We start from the raw sequence: 15549 nt of genomic DNA on the forward strand, positions 1-15549 counted from the left end.
AAATAACAACTTTAATGTGTGTTTATACTTTTAAATAAAAGATCACTTTGAAGTTATTACAGTACGGTATTCAAACAATTTTTTTTTGGATTGGGGGGGGGGGCGTTTATAATTTGCTATTCTCAAACTTTGAAAGCGTTAAAATTTATTAGCTCCCCTTCAGTCTCACTCTAGGTAACCAGTTTATTGTTTTAGTTAATGCATATGTGGAAATAGTTGTCATTAAATCATTTAATACAGATTTATAATAATTTGCACTATTTTTATTTAAAAAAAATACTCAAGTTTCAAAAACTTTTCTTTTGGAATATTTTTGCGTATTATCAATAATACTAGTTATTCGATGTACGTCATATTGAACCCGTAGTTTTAAATTTATCTGCGGATTCATTACAAACATTTCAAAAGTACTCAAATCACCAACTTTTAGCAAAATTTAAGACCTTATACTTGCGAGTAAATTATTCAAAATCAACAAATGAAAGTAGCAGCACAAAACAAGGAGAAAATGGACATTGCTCAAAATCAGGATAAAAGAAAATGGGCGTAGCATTTTTAGATTACTACGACTATTATTGTACCTTTAAAACATTTATCAGTGGATTTGTAAAACATAAATTTGTTAAATGAAAAAGATAGGGAAAAGAATTTAGGTATTTTGTGAAACATAGTTAACTGAACTGAAGCTTTTTTTGCGTGTAGTGATTTATATATTAGCTTTAATTTATACTTTTAGGAAAATACAAGTGTTCTTGATTACAAATAGTAAAATTAAGCAAAAATAGATTCTTTTAAAGTTCTATTTTTGTCCTTGCTTACATTAATTGCTAACATTATTTACCCGAAGAAAAAATAGAAACATTTTTAAATGCTGTAAACTAGAAAAAATTGAACACTCAAAACAAAACCATATAAACAGAAAGACACCAACTTTTGTTAAACATTTATTAGAAGGAATATGCTATTTAAATAAATATATATTAAGCAACAATAATAGTTTTTAAAATTTCTAGTTTAAAAATAAGTAAGTTAACAAACAAAATTAACAATAACAGTGTAAACGTTATAAAATATAAGTTAGTCTAAAACTCCAAATTCAGTTATCAATAAAAAAACGTCTTCCTTTAACTTTAGATTTCAAAATTTTTGCATAATCCAATCCTTGTGCTGGCTGTGCCATAGCAGCATGGGGACCTGCAAATGCTAAATAATGGTTGATACTGTCTTCCTTATCATGGTGACGAATGAAAGGATGTATGGTTATGGTACCTAAAATAAAATTGCAAAGTTTTAGAAAAATAAGATATCGTAAAAATATTAACTACTGTCAAACTGAAATGCATGAGTTTAAAACAGAAAACCATCAGAAACTGCATTTATGATTATCGAGTAAAAGCTAACAGATTCATAGATGAAGATTTAAAATTTTTAGCTTTATGACGTACAGTGCACGAAATAAACAGACCACCCTGAATAACTGTTGATCTAATGATCTGATCTTCACCTTCTAGGTATTATTCTCGATTATTCGAAGGGGTAATCTAAAATATGCTAATTAGTGCGGACGATACTTTAAGCTATAAAATCAGACACAAAAACGCACTATGAATATACCATTTCTTTCGACTTATTTGGATTACTGACCCCCGAAATATAGGGGTAGTCGCAATTTGGGAAAGATGGTCCCCATAGTTCGATCAGGAGAGAGATTTAAAGTTTGAACTCCTTAATGTTAATTTCCTTTTTTGCGCACTTCGCCATTAAGAATTTTCTATGAGACTTCAATTTTTGCACACATTTCGAAAATTAGTTTACCCAAAGATAACTTTTAGTAAATACTTATTCTTATTTTGTTTAATAACAGTTGATACAAAATTGAATTGTAAGGTATAAAATTTTTTACCTCATTTTAAAGGATGTAATTTTTCTGGGCAAAATACAAATTTGAGCAATGTCACAGTTCCTCTGAGAAATCTAATTTTAAATTTAGATTACTCGGGAACTATTCGACCGATTCCACTCAAATTTTGTATTTTGTCTCTTAAAATTACATTAATTAAAATGTAAAAATTATATACCTTACAATTCAAAACTTTTCGATCATTATTAAATAAAATAAAAATTTGCTTAAAGTTATATTTTCCGTGGAATTATCATTGGGCAAACGAATTTAATTGTGTGCGAAAATTTTTCAATTCTTAACAAGTTTTCAAGATAAGGCGAAATACGGAAAAAATTAACATTTAGGGGGTTCAAACTTTGAACAGTTTTCCTAACCAAACTATGGGGACCACAATCCCCAGACTTCGGCTACCTCTACATTTTGGGAGTCAGAAATCCGAAACTGTCGGGAAAAAAAAGTTTATTTTGAGAAAGTACATTTTTTGTCCGATTTCGTAATTTAAAATACCGTCTACACTAATTAGCATATTTGATATCACATTATCGAATCATTAAAATTAAGTTGTAGAACGTTTAAATTCGATCTTTAGATCAAAAGTTATTCAGGGTGGTCCGCTTTTTATTTTACGCACTGTACATTATGTTTCCACTCTGCAAAATTACATAATATAAACAGGTCAATCGCCAGATAAATTAAGATCAGATGTAGCTATAAATTTTAGAAGAATTGCAGAAATTTATTTTTAGAACTTTAGACCAAGGCCATGTCATACCATTAAAAACATTACATGTTTACTCTTCCAAGATTTTTAAAATTTTTATTTAATTCAGCTAATATTCATATTTTTCCACCAAATATAGAAGTCAACATATTAAATGTAGTCGCACAGAAGCAGATGTTTATTCCATAATTAGAATTTCTTAACACAACTGCTTAAAAATCATTGTTATATTTTTGCTTTAATATTACAACTCTTTTGGATTTGAATCTTTCCTCAAGTTATTTAAATATACTGCTTATTTGTTTGGTTACTTTCAATTAAGCTTATTTTCAATAAATCGAGAACGGTTCCTGTTGTAATCTCGTTAGATTAGAACCTGCTGCACACACGTCTGGGGAGTTTTTGCTCTTGCATTCTGTCTCTTCCGTTAAAAATGCTTAATTTTGAAATTCAAAAAAAAATTTATAATGAGATGTGGATTTCACTGAAATCAACGCATAATACAGTAACTAAAATTATGTATGTTAAATAGAGCAATGTCTTCCCCCTCTAAGAGAAGGATAAAGTTTGGGAAGAGCTTAAGAGTCTTGTTTTTTCCAAAAATATCTCACATTACAGACATAAAATTGTTCAACCATTTTCTATTGCCTTGTGTGTACCATTTTCTTGTAAGTTCAAAAGATATTTACAGTTCAAAAGATATTTTAAATTTGATTCAAAAAGTATACATTGCTTACCAACGCTGTTTATAGTATCTATATGAACAAATCCTGAAGCACCTTTATGTTCATACAATTTAACAGTTCCCTTTTCCTTATCCAAAACAAACAATATCAACTCCCCAGTTTGCAAGACAATCCAATCCAGTTCTCCATTTGCTGGGATTTCTTGATATTTTTGGAACTTAGCTGTAGAGTTTTCATACCTACATAAATATATTTACAAGTTTCGATCATTTGACATTATAAAATACGTACTCAATATAGCAAAACATTTCAAAACCAATAATTATAATCAAAAATAAAACAAGCGCGTTTTGATTGTTTTAAAACTGGATTTTCAGGAAATTTTACTGATTTTATAATAATGCCTTAAAATTGTAACTACTACTTTGTAAGTCTGCGTTTATCATCCGGTGAAAATTTTACAAGCAAAAAGAAAAAAAAAAAGTTTGTCGTATACCTTTTTCACGCAAATTTAAGGCAAGGAACAAATCTTATCGCTTCTTAGCTTCAGTATAAACACACCTTAAAAAATTTTCCCTACTAGTCTTTATTACGCTTTAATTTCATAACCTGGCAACTATGTAGGGTCATGAAATCTTTTTTTTAAATCATATCGTTAAGTAGCATATATACTCTCCATTCTTTATACATTTTTATATTTGCTTATTTCGTTTCGAACTTTGAGTGTCTAAATTATATTAACTTAACCAGTCTTTTTGGTGTTCCTATTCTATTTAAATTTTACTTCAGCGATATTTATACAATATCAGAAATCTGCTTCTGCGGATATAACCTCGTGGAGGTGAGAAAGATCTAAAAAAAATGCTTTGTATCTTAGTAAAGTAGTCAGAGGTGCTATTTATCAGGAAATAAAAACAAGCAGTAAAAAATTTAATTTTTCTTTTTTCTCTTCTGGGGCTGACTAGGGCATTCTAAAAATGACATTCTAAAATTATCCAGTGCACTGAGAGGGTGACCGAGCAACCATTGTGTACATTGCTTCAAGAAATCATTAAATTCTCGGTTAATCTGTCTTAATTTAAGCATACAAGATGGAAATGGTTGGTGCCTGAGAGTTCTGAGAAAGTTCTTATTTACCTATATATTGTGACTTTAGGCTCCTCTTGGAGTTTCGGAATTCGTCCTCCTCCAACAGCTAAGAACAGGTAAGACGAATAATCTGTATGGTAATCCATCAAAAGTAAAGACTGGACATATTTTGACGAAATCCCTTGTACAGGTTTCGAAAAAACTGCTGCTTCAAAATTCCAGAAATAAATATCTATATTGTTCTCTGGAATGTAATTGATAGATCGTGGCCTCAAGTCTTCAGCTGCCAGTGCTAAAATTATTTTTCCGTGAGACTTCATAATATCAGCCTGAAAGGATTTAAAACAGAAGGAAATATATCAAAAGGCAGATTGTTACTTTAAACATAAAGCTATGATTTTTATAGAAATGCAGTTAAATTTTAGAAAAATTTAAAGTAATTTGTGGAAATAAAGAATTAAATTCAATTATTGAAAATCATAAGAGAATTTGAACGTTGAAAATTCCTCATAGTTTCAGACATTCCTCCAGCTTATTCAGGGTGTCCAGAAATGGCAGTCTCCGAATGCAACGGAAATTATATCGGACATAATGCCTGGCTAAGTAGAAATGGTCAGGGGGATATGTTACGATATTATGGTTCAGTGGTTAACTGAAGTGGAGTATGACCCCCCAGAGAAGCTTAAAGCCCACCTAGCTATAGATAGATGGGTACCTGCCTGTCTGGAAAGTAAAGGTGGTGTATGCGCCATCCAAACCACAGTTCCAATTCACAATCAGGCAGTGGGTCACGAAATTGTGAAGCCTTAACCTTGACCCTCCTGGCCATTATCGGGCTGTTGCGGGAATGTTTCCATTTTTACCGGTTGTTTGCGCACCACGAACGAACAATTTCATGCATTGCTGAGCGTTTGCTCTTGACTGAGTCCATCTTTTTAAACAAGGCGTAATCCGAGCTTCATTCGCCAGGACCAAACCAGACATGGATGAGACATTTGTTTGCAATATTGGTTACCCCTCGTATTGACACCGTTAGCTGCGGTGTCCACTTTAGTACCAGCATTTGTCAAATATTGGTAGATGGCACGTCTAGAAAGTCCCTTCTTATATAGTATAATCTTGCGAAAGATCATTACATCCCTTCCTCCCATAAAAAAGCATGTCCAGCGATGACCGTGATTGTGACCTTAAATTGTCTTCAGCCGTAATGACGATATCGAAAGGGATGGCCGCTGTCTTATCCTTCGCCCAGTGCCAATTATGCATTTTGTATAGCTTATGCTTGTGCATATTTCACTGATTTTCCTTTTCGAATATTGCGCAATTTTATGTGAAGGTCGTTGTGTCAATCATTTTGTATGACAACACGCCAGATTCGTACTATATTTTTACATTAAATGTACAATAAATTTCATAGAGATTAAACTTTAATTGAGTCATTCATCTAAAATTCAAATTTTCTTAGCGTCAAGTCAGAGGCAACTTATAGTAGAAAGTTTTGTCAACGAGTATTGAAAAAGATTGAAATAGGTGTTGGAAAGCATTGCTTATCCGTGTTTAACTTACCTTCCTACAACCAATTGTTGGCAGAGTTTCTCTATACGTGAATTCGTCATCAAGATTAGAAGTACAATACACTGTAGTCGAGCGCATCTCAACGCTGAAGAAACATGATAGAATATTATCCGTAAAAACACCCAATTTAATAATAGGACTCATTGGTATAGTTTGGAATAGAAGAAAGCCTTCACTTGTCCATTCATAGATGTCTATTTCTGCATTGCCTACAAAGTAAAATTTAAAAATATTACAATATTTAAAGTTAAAAACGGCTTAACAATCATTTCAATTAAAGTCAAAACTTTAAAATTTCACATTTTTAAAATCTATACTAACTTAATTTCCCAAGTTTAAAAATTTTCATAAAATGGTATGCACCGTATTTAACATCTTTTTCGAATTAATTCATGAACTATCCATATTCTAGGTTTATTTTAAATATTCACATAGATAACTTAAAACTGGATTTATAAGTCCAGTTGAAGAGTGAAGATGGAAGCTCAGCTGGAATTTGCACAGAAGAAAAACTTGCATATTGTTTCTACAGTTCATAAGATTAATCTAAGTTATATTTCTTAGTTTATTCAAACACTTGAAAGGTTAAGTTGATTAAGGGGTCGACAGTTCATAAAACTCAAATCTTAATTGCAGTTATCATGTTGTAATCAGAAAGTAATCTGTATAAATTGTGTTTTGCTTAAATTAGGTCAGATATTTAGTGTTCAGGATATTATAGTGACACGAAACATGTTGGTATGGCCGAGCGACAGCTAAAGGCATTCATCTTGCAAATAGGAGATCTTGAGTTCAATTCTCCAAGTGCTCACGATTTCTACAAAGACTTAAATTACTTAGGCGCGTGCTTAAATGCCTCTCAAGATTTTAGTTATTTATAGAATGTTAGTTTCTAGAACATTCTCTAACGTCATTTCAGTTTCGTTATTACACTGTATGCAACTTCATGCCTTTCAAGTAGAAACTACAGTTAACTTGTTTTGTCTTCTAGAGGTTTGTTAATAAATCTGTTCTACTTGCCAGCGTAAATTCTATTATTTCTACGCGAAAATATAGAGACCATGCTAAATTCAATTAGTCTATTAAGTTTGTAAGACAGTTACACAAATATCAATAAGCTTAAGATTAAATCTTACCTTTATTAGTCTTGCCTCCCAAACAGATTGATTTCGGGTTTTGGTTTCCAACAAACAAGAAAGTCTTTCCCTCAATTACTAAACTTTTCATGGATGTTGCATACGACGTTTGCAATTCCTACGAAAACCAAACATTTGTATAAAATAATTAGTCTGTAAAGTTAAAAAATGTTTATGACTAAAATTTAAATTTCAACAACGCTTCAGTAGTGGTTTTAAAATCACAAGATTCCATGTATGCATTTTTGAAATTTTTATGATTTACGTTAGTTTTGCAAATTTTCAGCAGCATATTGCTAAATTAAGAGTTACCCAAGTCAAGCGAGTAAAATTACTATGTAAAACGTGTATAAATATATAGATAAAGATTTGATTGATTTGCAGTGTTTAAAGGCATTAGACACTAGTTTAGTAACCCATTTTTTTCATTTCATTTTATTTTTGAAATGGATAGGTGATCTTATTGAATAATATTCGAAGGTAGAGAAACAATTGAGATTGAATTACTGATAATTTCAAAATCACTTCATTCAGATTAGTTTCAAATTTCAGATTTCGCTTTAAGTTTTTTGTTTTAAACTCTCATAAAACTGATTTTTAAATAAAATTTAAAAACATTCAGCATGTTATAAGTGCCCTTACAAAGAAAAATAATTTTTGATCTTAAGATTAGCTTGAATAGATTTTTGACAAGGGCAGGAATCTAATATATGGCGAGAAATGTATATATTACGTACTGCAGTTGAATAACCCGTGATATAAATAAATTAAAAGTGAAAGGATCACTAGAATACGTGGAGCTGATGTTTTCCTAAAGTACGCAAACTCTCGGAGAGGTTTTCAATCTCAGAAATTTTTTTTATAGGATTCAACGAAAATAAGTTTAATGGCACAAAATACCAAGTCAAACTTGAATGACTTAACATATTTAAAAAAAGAAGCTGTTCTAAACTAATTATCGCGGGTGATATAATATAGAGATCAATCTAATCTTACGCAATTTTATTTCAACAATTAGGTGACATTCAACTACGAAAAAAGTATCTGAAAGGGAATAAACTTTTTGTAAGATATTAAGAACAAAATTTTCCTAATTGTTTCCAACATAAATTCAATTAAAACTATAAAAGTTTAATCAAAAGCAACCTTGAAATTCCAAAAATGATACATTTAAATTTATTTTACCTGTTGCTCAGGAAGATATTGATTTTGCTCTTCATTGTATTTAAAGATTCGTATGGAAGAACACAAATCTACAGAGCTAGAGTTATCAGCAAGAAGCAACATTTCTCCGCAATCTTTATTCCACAAGTAAAGCCAACTGTAAGCTCTCGGTATTTCAAGCTCTTGGAACAGTTCATAGTATTGAAATAATACAGCTTGCTCTGAAATTGCACAATAAAACTAAAATTAGTTTTTAATAACGAACATTAATAAAAAGCATTAAGAAACATTACGAATAACGAACATTAATAAAAATTATAACTCCATTGATAGAATAATTAAGTCAAAATGTACTTTTACCTTTCTATCCTTGGCGGTACATCTTTTAACTAAACTGCTAAAATTTGATTTTTGAAGGGTTCAAGAGGGAAATTAAAATAACCACTATATTAAGAGATTTGTTTTCATATCTCCCATTCATTGTTTTTTCTCCTCTCCTTCAAAATGACTATTTAAATTTGAATTTTATAGTAAATTATAATAAGTAAAATATAAATTAATAAGTAGAATAAATTAATAAGTAAAATAAATTAAAGTAAAATAAAATAAATTAATGTAAAATAAATATAATTAAAATAAAATTAATATAGTAAATTATATATAAAAATTCAGTTTATAGTAAATTCGTATTTTGATTTGAAGTTTACTTCATGGAAAAAAATTTGGCTAAATGGGGCTAAAATGTTTGAAACTTTGTTAATACTTTAGATATTTGGCTAATTTACTGACTAATAATTTGAAGTCCTTAACGCTAGCCTTGTTAGCATGCAATTAAGCGAATAAATATTTGCTTGTTGCTATGCTTATTTTAATTCTAGTAATACACTCTGGTTAGAGAATATGGTTCATATTTGAAATTTAAATACAGTACATTCAATATAAAATTATCTAGATTTAACTTCAAAGTTACTTACTTTCTAATGCATCTTGAACTTTGATGACGACCTCATTAATTTCATCCAGTCTATTTTGGACCTTTTCATAATCTAGCTTTGTATTTATCTTTTTTTGAAGTTCAACTACGTCAACACCCGCTACTGTTGGGGCCTGAAGTGATTTTATGGTTAAAGGCTTGGTGAAGTGCTTAAGTCCTGTGATTGTGTTTTCTCGATCATTCTGTAGAGTATGCGTTGATAAATAGTCCAAATCTACACCATTAATGAGGCCATTCACAGTAAGAGAGCCTTTTATGTCAACGTCACCTCTAATAGTCTTTTGACCAGTGATAACCTGCTCTCCATAAGACATCAAAAGTGCTTCATCTGATATTTTCAAACCATCCAATAGACCATCCACTCTATAAGATTAAGTGAAATTCATTTTAATAGATGATAGTTCTTACGTTTCTTGCAGAAAACCTCGTGTGTCAGTGTCAAGTAGAAATTTTAAAAAGCAATTTTTAAAAATTAACCCAATAAATCAAGAAGTTTATTCTGTGGTTAAACCGTCAGTTTAAACTAAATTTATTTAACTAAAAAATGATATTTGTAATCACTGGAAAATATTTTCTGCAAAAGCGTAAAAGTTACGGTTATACATATTTGAACAGAGCATTAGACTGGATTACACACAATTTTTATTTTATGAAAAAGATTGAAGTATTTCCCCCATTTTTTTAAACAATAGAATAAGATAAGAGATTTGATCCATTGCTTATTGGAAAATTAAGCGAAAAAAGCTAAAATATGGCGTTTTTTACTTAAAACACTAGTCAATTTTTTTATCTAGTTTTCGGGGTAAGAAGTGTATGCATAAAAATAAATTGCAAATGAATAAATGAGCTATTACTGAAAATAAAGCTATTAAATGTTCCGATTCCATTAATTTATATTGATCTATGCAGAATGTTATAATTTGTACAAAGATTAAATATTATTGAATTAAGAATAGATTTTCTTCCATATTAGGGATATGCATCTTTGAGCTAGTAATCTCAACAGTGTTAGCAGAAGATTCTGTGCTAGAAAAATAGGCACATCTTTGCAAAACTGAACAAATTTATTTTCTCTACACTTTAAAATCTTCCGAAAAAAGCTCAATTATTGGCAGCTACGGCAATTGAGACAAATATCCTTTCGTATTTATCTAAGCTGGATTACGAAATAAAAGATTTGGTCAATTTGTTTAAAGACAGAAGGACCATTTAACAGAAACTTGAAGATTAGTTTTTCAAAAAATAATGCAACTAATTATTCGAAGACTTACTTTACATCTGAAACTTCCAGACTTTTAAAAGTCTTTTGTCCAGATATTTCAAATGTTCCTTCCGTAAGAACAGCTTTTCTAGACCAGTCAGATACGTCAACCCCTTGAATAAGTTTACCTTCGGAAATGTCAAGATCGCCAAGGACAGTTACTGGTTTTTGAAATATTTTTGGGCTTTGGATGTAGTTTGGTTTATTACGACGCATCAGACCACTAGGAACTTCCAATCCATTGACTCTGTCCGCAACAAATACGTCATCTGAAAATATTTATATTGATCATGGCAATTCTAAGATCTTCATAATCTACGTTATGAATTCTAGAACTACAAAGTGACTAGCGGGTGATACTAGATTTCAAAATAACAATGAGATAAAAGGACGATATAAATTTTATACTCATAGTGGACTAAAGCTTCAAATATACACTAAGTTCCCACAAAAAATTCTCCCAACAGCGAAAAAGGATCAGTTGTGCTGCTGAAATATGATTTTTAGATTTAAGTCTTATTTCCATCGAACAGCGCGGACATTTGGTTCTGCATTATTTTAGGTTACTAAATCAGGACTGCAGAAACAGTCTTAAAACGAGATTTAACTTTCTTTGGATTATATTTCACCCATTAGCCACTCGACTAATTTCGAAAAAGTAATTAATGACATTTTTACTGCTGGTCTGCTCTTTATTCTGACGTTTAATTGCTTCTTGTTTCTGAGTTATTTAATTTTATAAGATTTTGTTAAACATTCTAGATTCAAAACTAGATAAATCTAAAGTTTGGAAAAAAATGCCTTACATTTTTACATATAGCAAAACATTACAGTAAAATTTTACGAATCAAAAATTACAGCAACACAACCGCAAGTAAAACTATTTCGTGCATTTTATTTGTTATTTAAGAGATTTCAAACTTTTTAAGTAAAACCCATGTAGCTGAGGTTTTGAATGTAATTATACTATAAGTCAAGAATTTTTTAATGAAGGACTACCCATTTTTATTTACTGTACGGACTTAAAACTGCAGTTCTCAAACTTTTAAAATATTCATAAAACATTTTTCTCGTTAGTTCCCGATAGCACAGAAGTCTCATTCTGAACTTTGGGTTTAATGATGAATATCAATACAATTTATTTCTTTTTTAGGAACTTAAACTAAAAAAGTTTTTTCACTTTAAAATACTTTCAAAATTTCGTATTTTTCTTGAAATTTGAATGTAATCAGCGTTCATAATTACAAAAAGTTGAAGTATAAATATAATTCTATTTCGCGCATTTCGTTCCAAAAAATATTTCTCAGTTTGTTTTGAATTTGAGATTTCTTACAACAAATTAAGCAAATTAAAGGTTAACTTATTTTCTTACAAATAATCAAAATATGCAATATTTAGTTGGATTGATGCCATACAGCAAACGTTAAATTCCTAGTTATAAATAACAGTATGAGCTAACACTAATTTCTTGTTCACGCATACAGGGCTCCTGAACGTAAGTAGCTTTTTAGTTCTGCAATCGGAAGAGTATCATTTTTAGGCGTAGGTTTAGTATTCCCAAAAAGTTTTTCCCAACCCATTTACATCAGCTCATCTTGATGACCTGGAATCTTGCTTTATTCCTTTGAATGATGTTTACTTAACGACAATAGTTCTTCCTGAAACTCCATAACGAGTGGAAATGGATTTTACCCCGATTCGTCTATCGGCCACTGATCTTTCTTCTTTTTGTCTTATGTCTGCTTCCGTGGTTTTTCTAGTTTTGTTTCAATTTTACTTTTCCATTTTTCATTGGAAACTAAGTTTTTATTACAAATCATTTTCCCCTTACATTCACGCCTGGCAAGTCTTGAAAATGGGTGCCTATTTTCAATCGCTTGAAACATGCCAACTGCTATTTCATGTCTGTATACTTTTAAAGCGAATGAAGTTTTTAATCGGGCAATATCTCACATCTTCAGTTTCTTGGGATTATTTATTCAATGCTGCTCATATTGAATCTATGTGAGCTAACTTTAATTTGATGTTATAACCAAAACAATATAATTGAAACTGATTTTTTAATATTTACTTTTATAAATAAATGCTGCGTAACTCAATTTCTGCATTTTAAGAACTGTACTAAACTTTAAATATATTACCTAAAAAGACAACTTCATCATAGTAATGATCCGCGGCAATGGTTTGTAATCCATCCTTTTTCATAATTCTTTCATCTAGGTCTTTGATATCAATTCCATTCACAAGATTATTAAGCGAATCAAACTTGTCCGTCGCAAGGGTTCCTGAAAGAGAATTTATTAATTACTAAACAAGATAATTATCAACAAAAAAACCCAATTAGATGAACATTAATAAATATTCAACTGAAATCTACAGTGAAGAAAATTAAAATCTAAGAAAATACGACACAAAAGGACAAACTTACAGTTTTCCTTAAAATCTAAATTGCTTCTTAGTAAGGCATTTTCCATTTGTTTTGCGCAAGTTATTTTTAAAGTTATATTCACAAAACAAACTTTAAAATTTAATTGTACTAATTATTCATTGATGAGTTGAGAAAATTTAAATTTAAGTTCATCAAGAAAAGTAGTTTTAACTTATTGTAATACATTGCTGAGATAACTTAAAACTATAAAAAGTTGATAAATTGCTGCTAGAGAATTTAGTAGAATCTTCGAATTAATTTTCTCAGTTTGCGTTTTAAAACTCAAAGATCTGGAAGAAAATGTTTAAAAGACAACACAGGCTACAATTATCGGAAAGTTGGCGAAATTCAAAACTAATCAACTTAATTCAGAATGGCCATTAGCTATTTGTAAAAAGCAAAACTGGGAAAAATGTAAAGTATCAACTTCTTAATCATGGATCCATCCAGAAAATATTAAATTCCAATAAACCATTTAATCCTATTAATCTCGTAACATTCGAAATATATTAGGGTTGAGATATTAATAAAAATTGAACACTACTGCACTGAAACAGCCATATAAAGTAACATTTCTTACCCTTGAAATTTGCTTCTTCAAATTCCATTGGAGCGTCAATAATTTGATCACGTGTCAAGCTCATGTAAGTTTGATAAAGATCTTTTAAGTCAACGCCTCCAAGTTTTCCTTCAAGTTTTATAGGCTACAATAAAAAATGCTCATTCAGTATATTAAGATTTCAAATGAATGATTGGGGCAATAAGCTAAATTTTCAATTAGAACGGGATGAAATTCATCTTTAAAAATTTAAAACATACAAAAGTTGAAGTTTTATTTAGCAGTAGCTAACTCAGAAATAAAAGGTCAGCAAATAAGATTAAGAAAATAAGTTCACAAGTCATATGTTATAATGTGTCCTAATATGTACTGTTAGTTTTTCTACTGACATTGGCAGGACTAAAACATGACAGAATATAAAATAGATTTAGATTTCTCTAAAAACTTATTCCAAGTGTAAAAAAGTACTTTCATAGGCCGCAATGCCAAACATTTATTTTGCAATAAAGCCTTAGTGGTTTAACTTTGAAACATTAAATTATTGAAGAATCAAAATAATCATTTAATAAAAGGAAACTTACCCCTTCAATTGTTAAATTTTCGAAGACTTTATAGCCATCAATAACGAATGAGTCTTCATCCAAAGCAACAACTTTACGAAGCTCTTCTATATCTACTCCAGCTATTTTGCCTCCAACTATTCCACCACCCGTCAGAGTTACATCTCCTTTGATTGTCAAATGAGTAATATTTTGCTCCTTTTTAGCAACAAGGGTATTTTTGCAAATGTCTTCAATTGAAACACCATCCACCTTTCCACTTACAGTTAAATCCCCATCAACAACCAAATCCTGGGTGAAGGTCTTTACTCCAGTTATTACTTTTTCGCCAGATTTCAAAACAGCTTCCTCCGACAAGTCTATACCATTAACATTTCCAGACAAAGTAATATCACCTAGAGATGTCACAGTATCTCCAAATATTACAGGACCTTCAATAGTAGCAGGTTCATTTATTTTAACTACCGACTCATCCAGCTCTGTTATATTTATACCATTTATCAAGCCATTTACACGAATGCCATCTACAGTTACATCATTTAAAAACGCAGCGTCTCCTTTGACTATTTGTGGTTCATCTCTTAACATCCAGTTCTTCATATCCCATTCTGAGACGCCATCAATGGTATCTTTAAATTCTAAATTTTGAAACGTAACAGAGTCTGTAAAAGTTTTTTCTCCTGTTATTTCTTGAGGTCCATCAATCAGAACTGCGTCTTCCCATAAATCTCTAATATTAACCCCATTAATGGTTCCAACTTGTAGGTTCCCGTCTGGTACTACATTAATATTTCCCTTTACAGTCAGAGTGCCTTTCACTTCCTGATCACCTAAAAATATGGATTCCAAAAAATAAAAATTACGGAAAAATAAGGGTATGGCAAAAACTTAGATAAAAATTTAACAAAAAATTTATTAGTAGTTTTGTTCGAAATTGGAAATTCAGGGCAAGAGTGCAGTCAGTCAAGATTCACAAAATATAAGTGAGAGCCAGATTTATGAATTACTAAAATTATGAAGTTGTGAAAATCACGGAGCATTCGTCTACATACAATACTTTCTATTTCGGTACTTAAAATCAGTTTGATAGATTGGCAGACGAGCATAATAGCTGAGTGAAAGAATGCGATTATACTGCGCCAAGCATTCATTATTATAGGCACGCTAGCGAAGTCAAATGAAGGAAAAAATAAGCATAAAAGGTTACCTATGAGTCGCGAAACATTTGAAGATTAATCTATGAGTGGCAATAACTTGGAAGATATTTGGTAAATTATAAAGATTTAAACTTTAAAAAATAATCGTTATGTACTGTAGTTTGAACGACGAAACGATTATATCAATAAATTTGGGAACAGGGATTACTTTTTCAAGTAAAACTCGCTAATTGATATATTTTTGTCGAAAGTGTTTGAACTCAAATTGCAAGTTTTATTTTCACTTTTTAGTCTAAAAAACATTTTACGTACAGCT

At 30.5% G+C, this 15549-nt stretch overlaps 1 protein-coding gene across 1 annotated transcript in view; it reads right to left on the reverse strand.

Annotated features, from left to right (window-relative positions):
• Positions 1-931: 931 nt before the first annotated feature.
• The window catches only part of LOC107448481 (uncharacterized), a 44901-nt gene continuing 30283 nt past the window's right edge, over positions 932-15549 (reverse strand). The window contains exons 17-27 of the mRNA XM_071188288.1: positions 14098-14906; positions 13538-13661; positions 12671-12814; positions 10540-10798; positions 9249-9631; positions 8296-8495; positions 7111-7228; positions 5966-6183; positions 4448-4728; positions 3362-3549; positions 932-1269 (exon numbers count right to left, since the gene is read on the reverse strand). Of these exons, the coding sequence (XP_071044389.1) occupies positions 1097-1269; positions 3362-3549; positions 4448-4728; positions 5966-6183; positions 7111-7228; positions 8296-8495; positions 9249-9631; positions 10540-10798; positions 12671-12814; positions 13538-13661; positions 14098-14906 (2897 nt within the window). The 3' untranslated portion in view covers positions 932-1096. The remainder of the gene's footprint in view (positions 1270-3361; positions 3550-4447; positions 4729-5965; positions 6184-7110; positions 7229-8295; positions 8496-9248; positions 9632-10539; positions 10799-12670; positions 12815-13537; positions 13662-14097; positions 14907-15549) is intronic.

This window comes from Parasteatoda tepidariorum, chromosome X2 (genome assembly GCF_043381705.1).
Source record: "Parasteatoda tepidariorum isolate YZ-2023 chromosome X2, CAS_Ptep_4.0, whole genome shotgun sequence".
In the NCBI taxonomy this organism is placed as follows: Eukaryota; Metazoa; Arthropoda; class Arachnida; order Araneae; family Theridiidae; genus Parasteatoda; species Parasteatoda tepidariorum.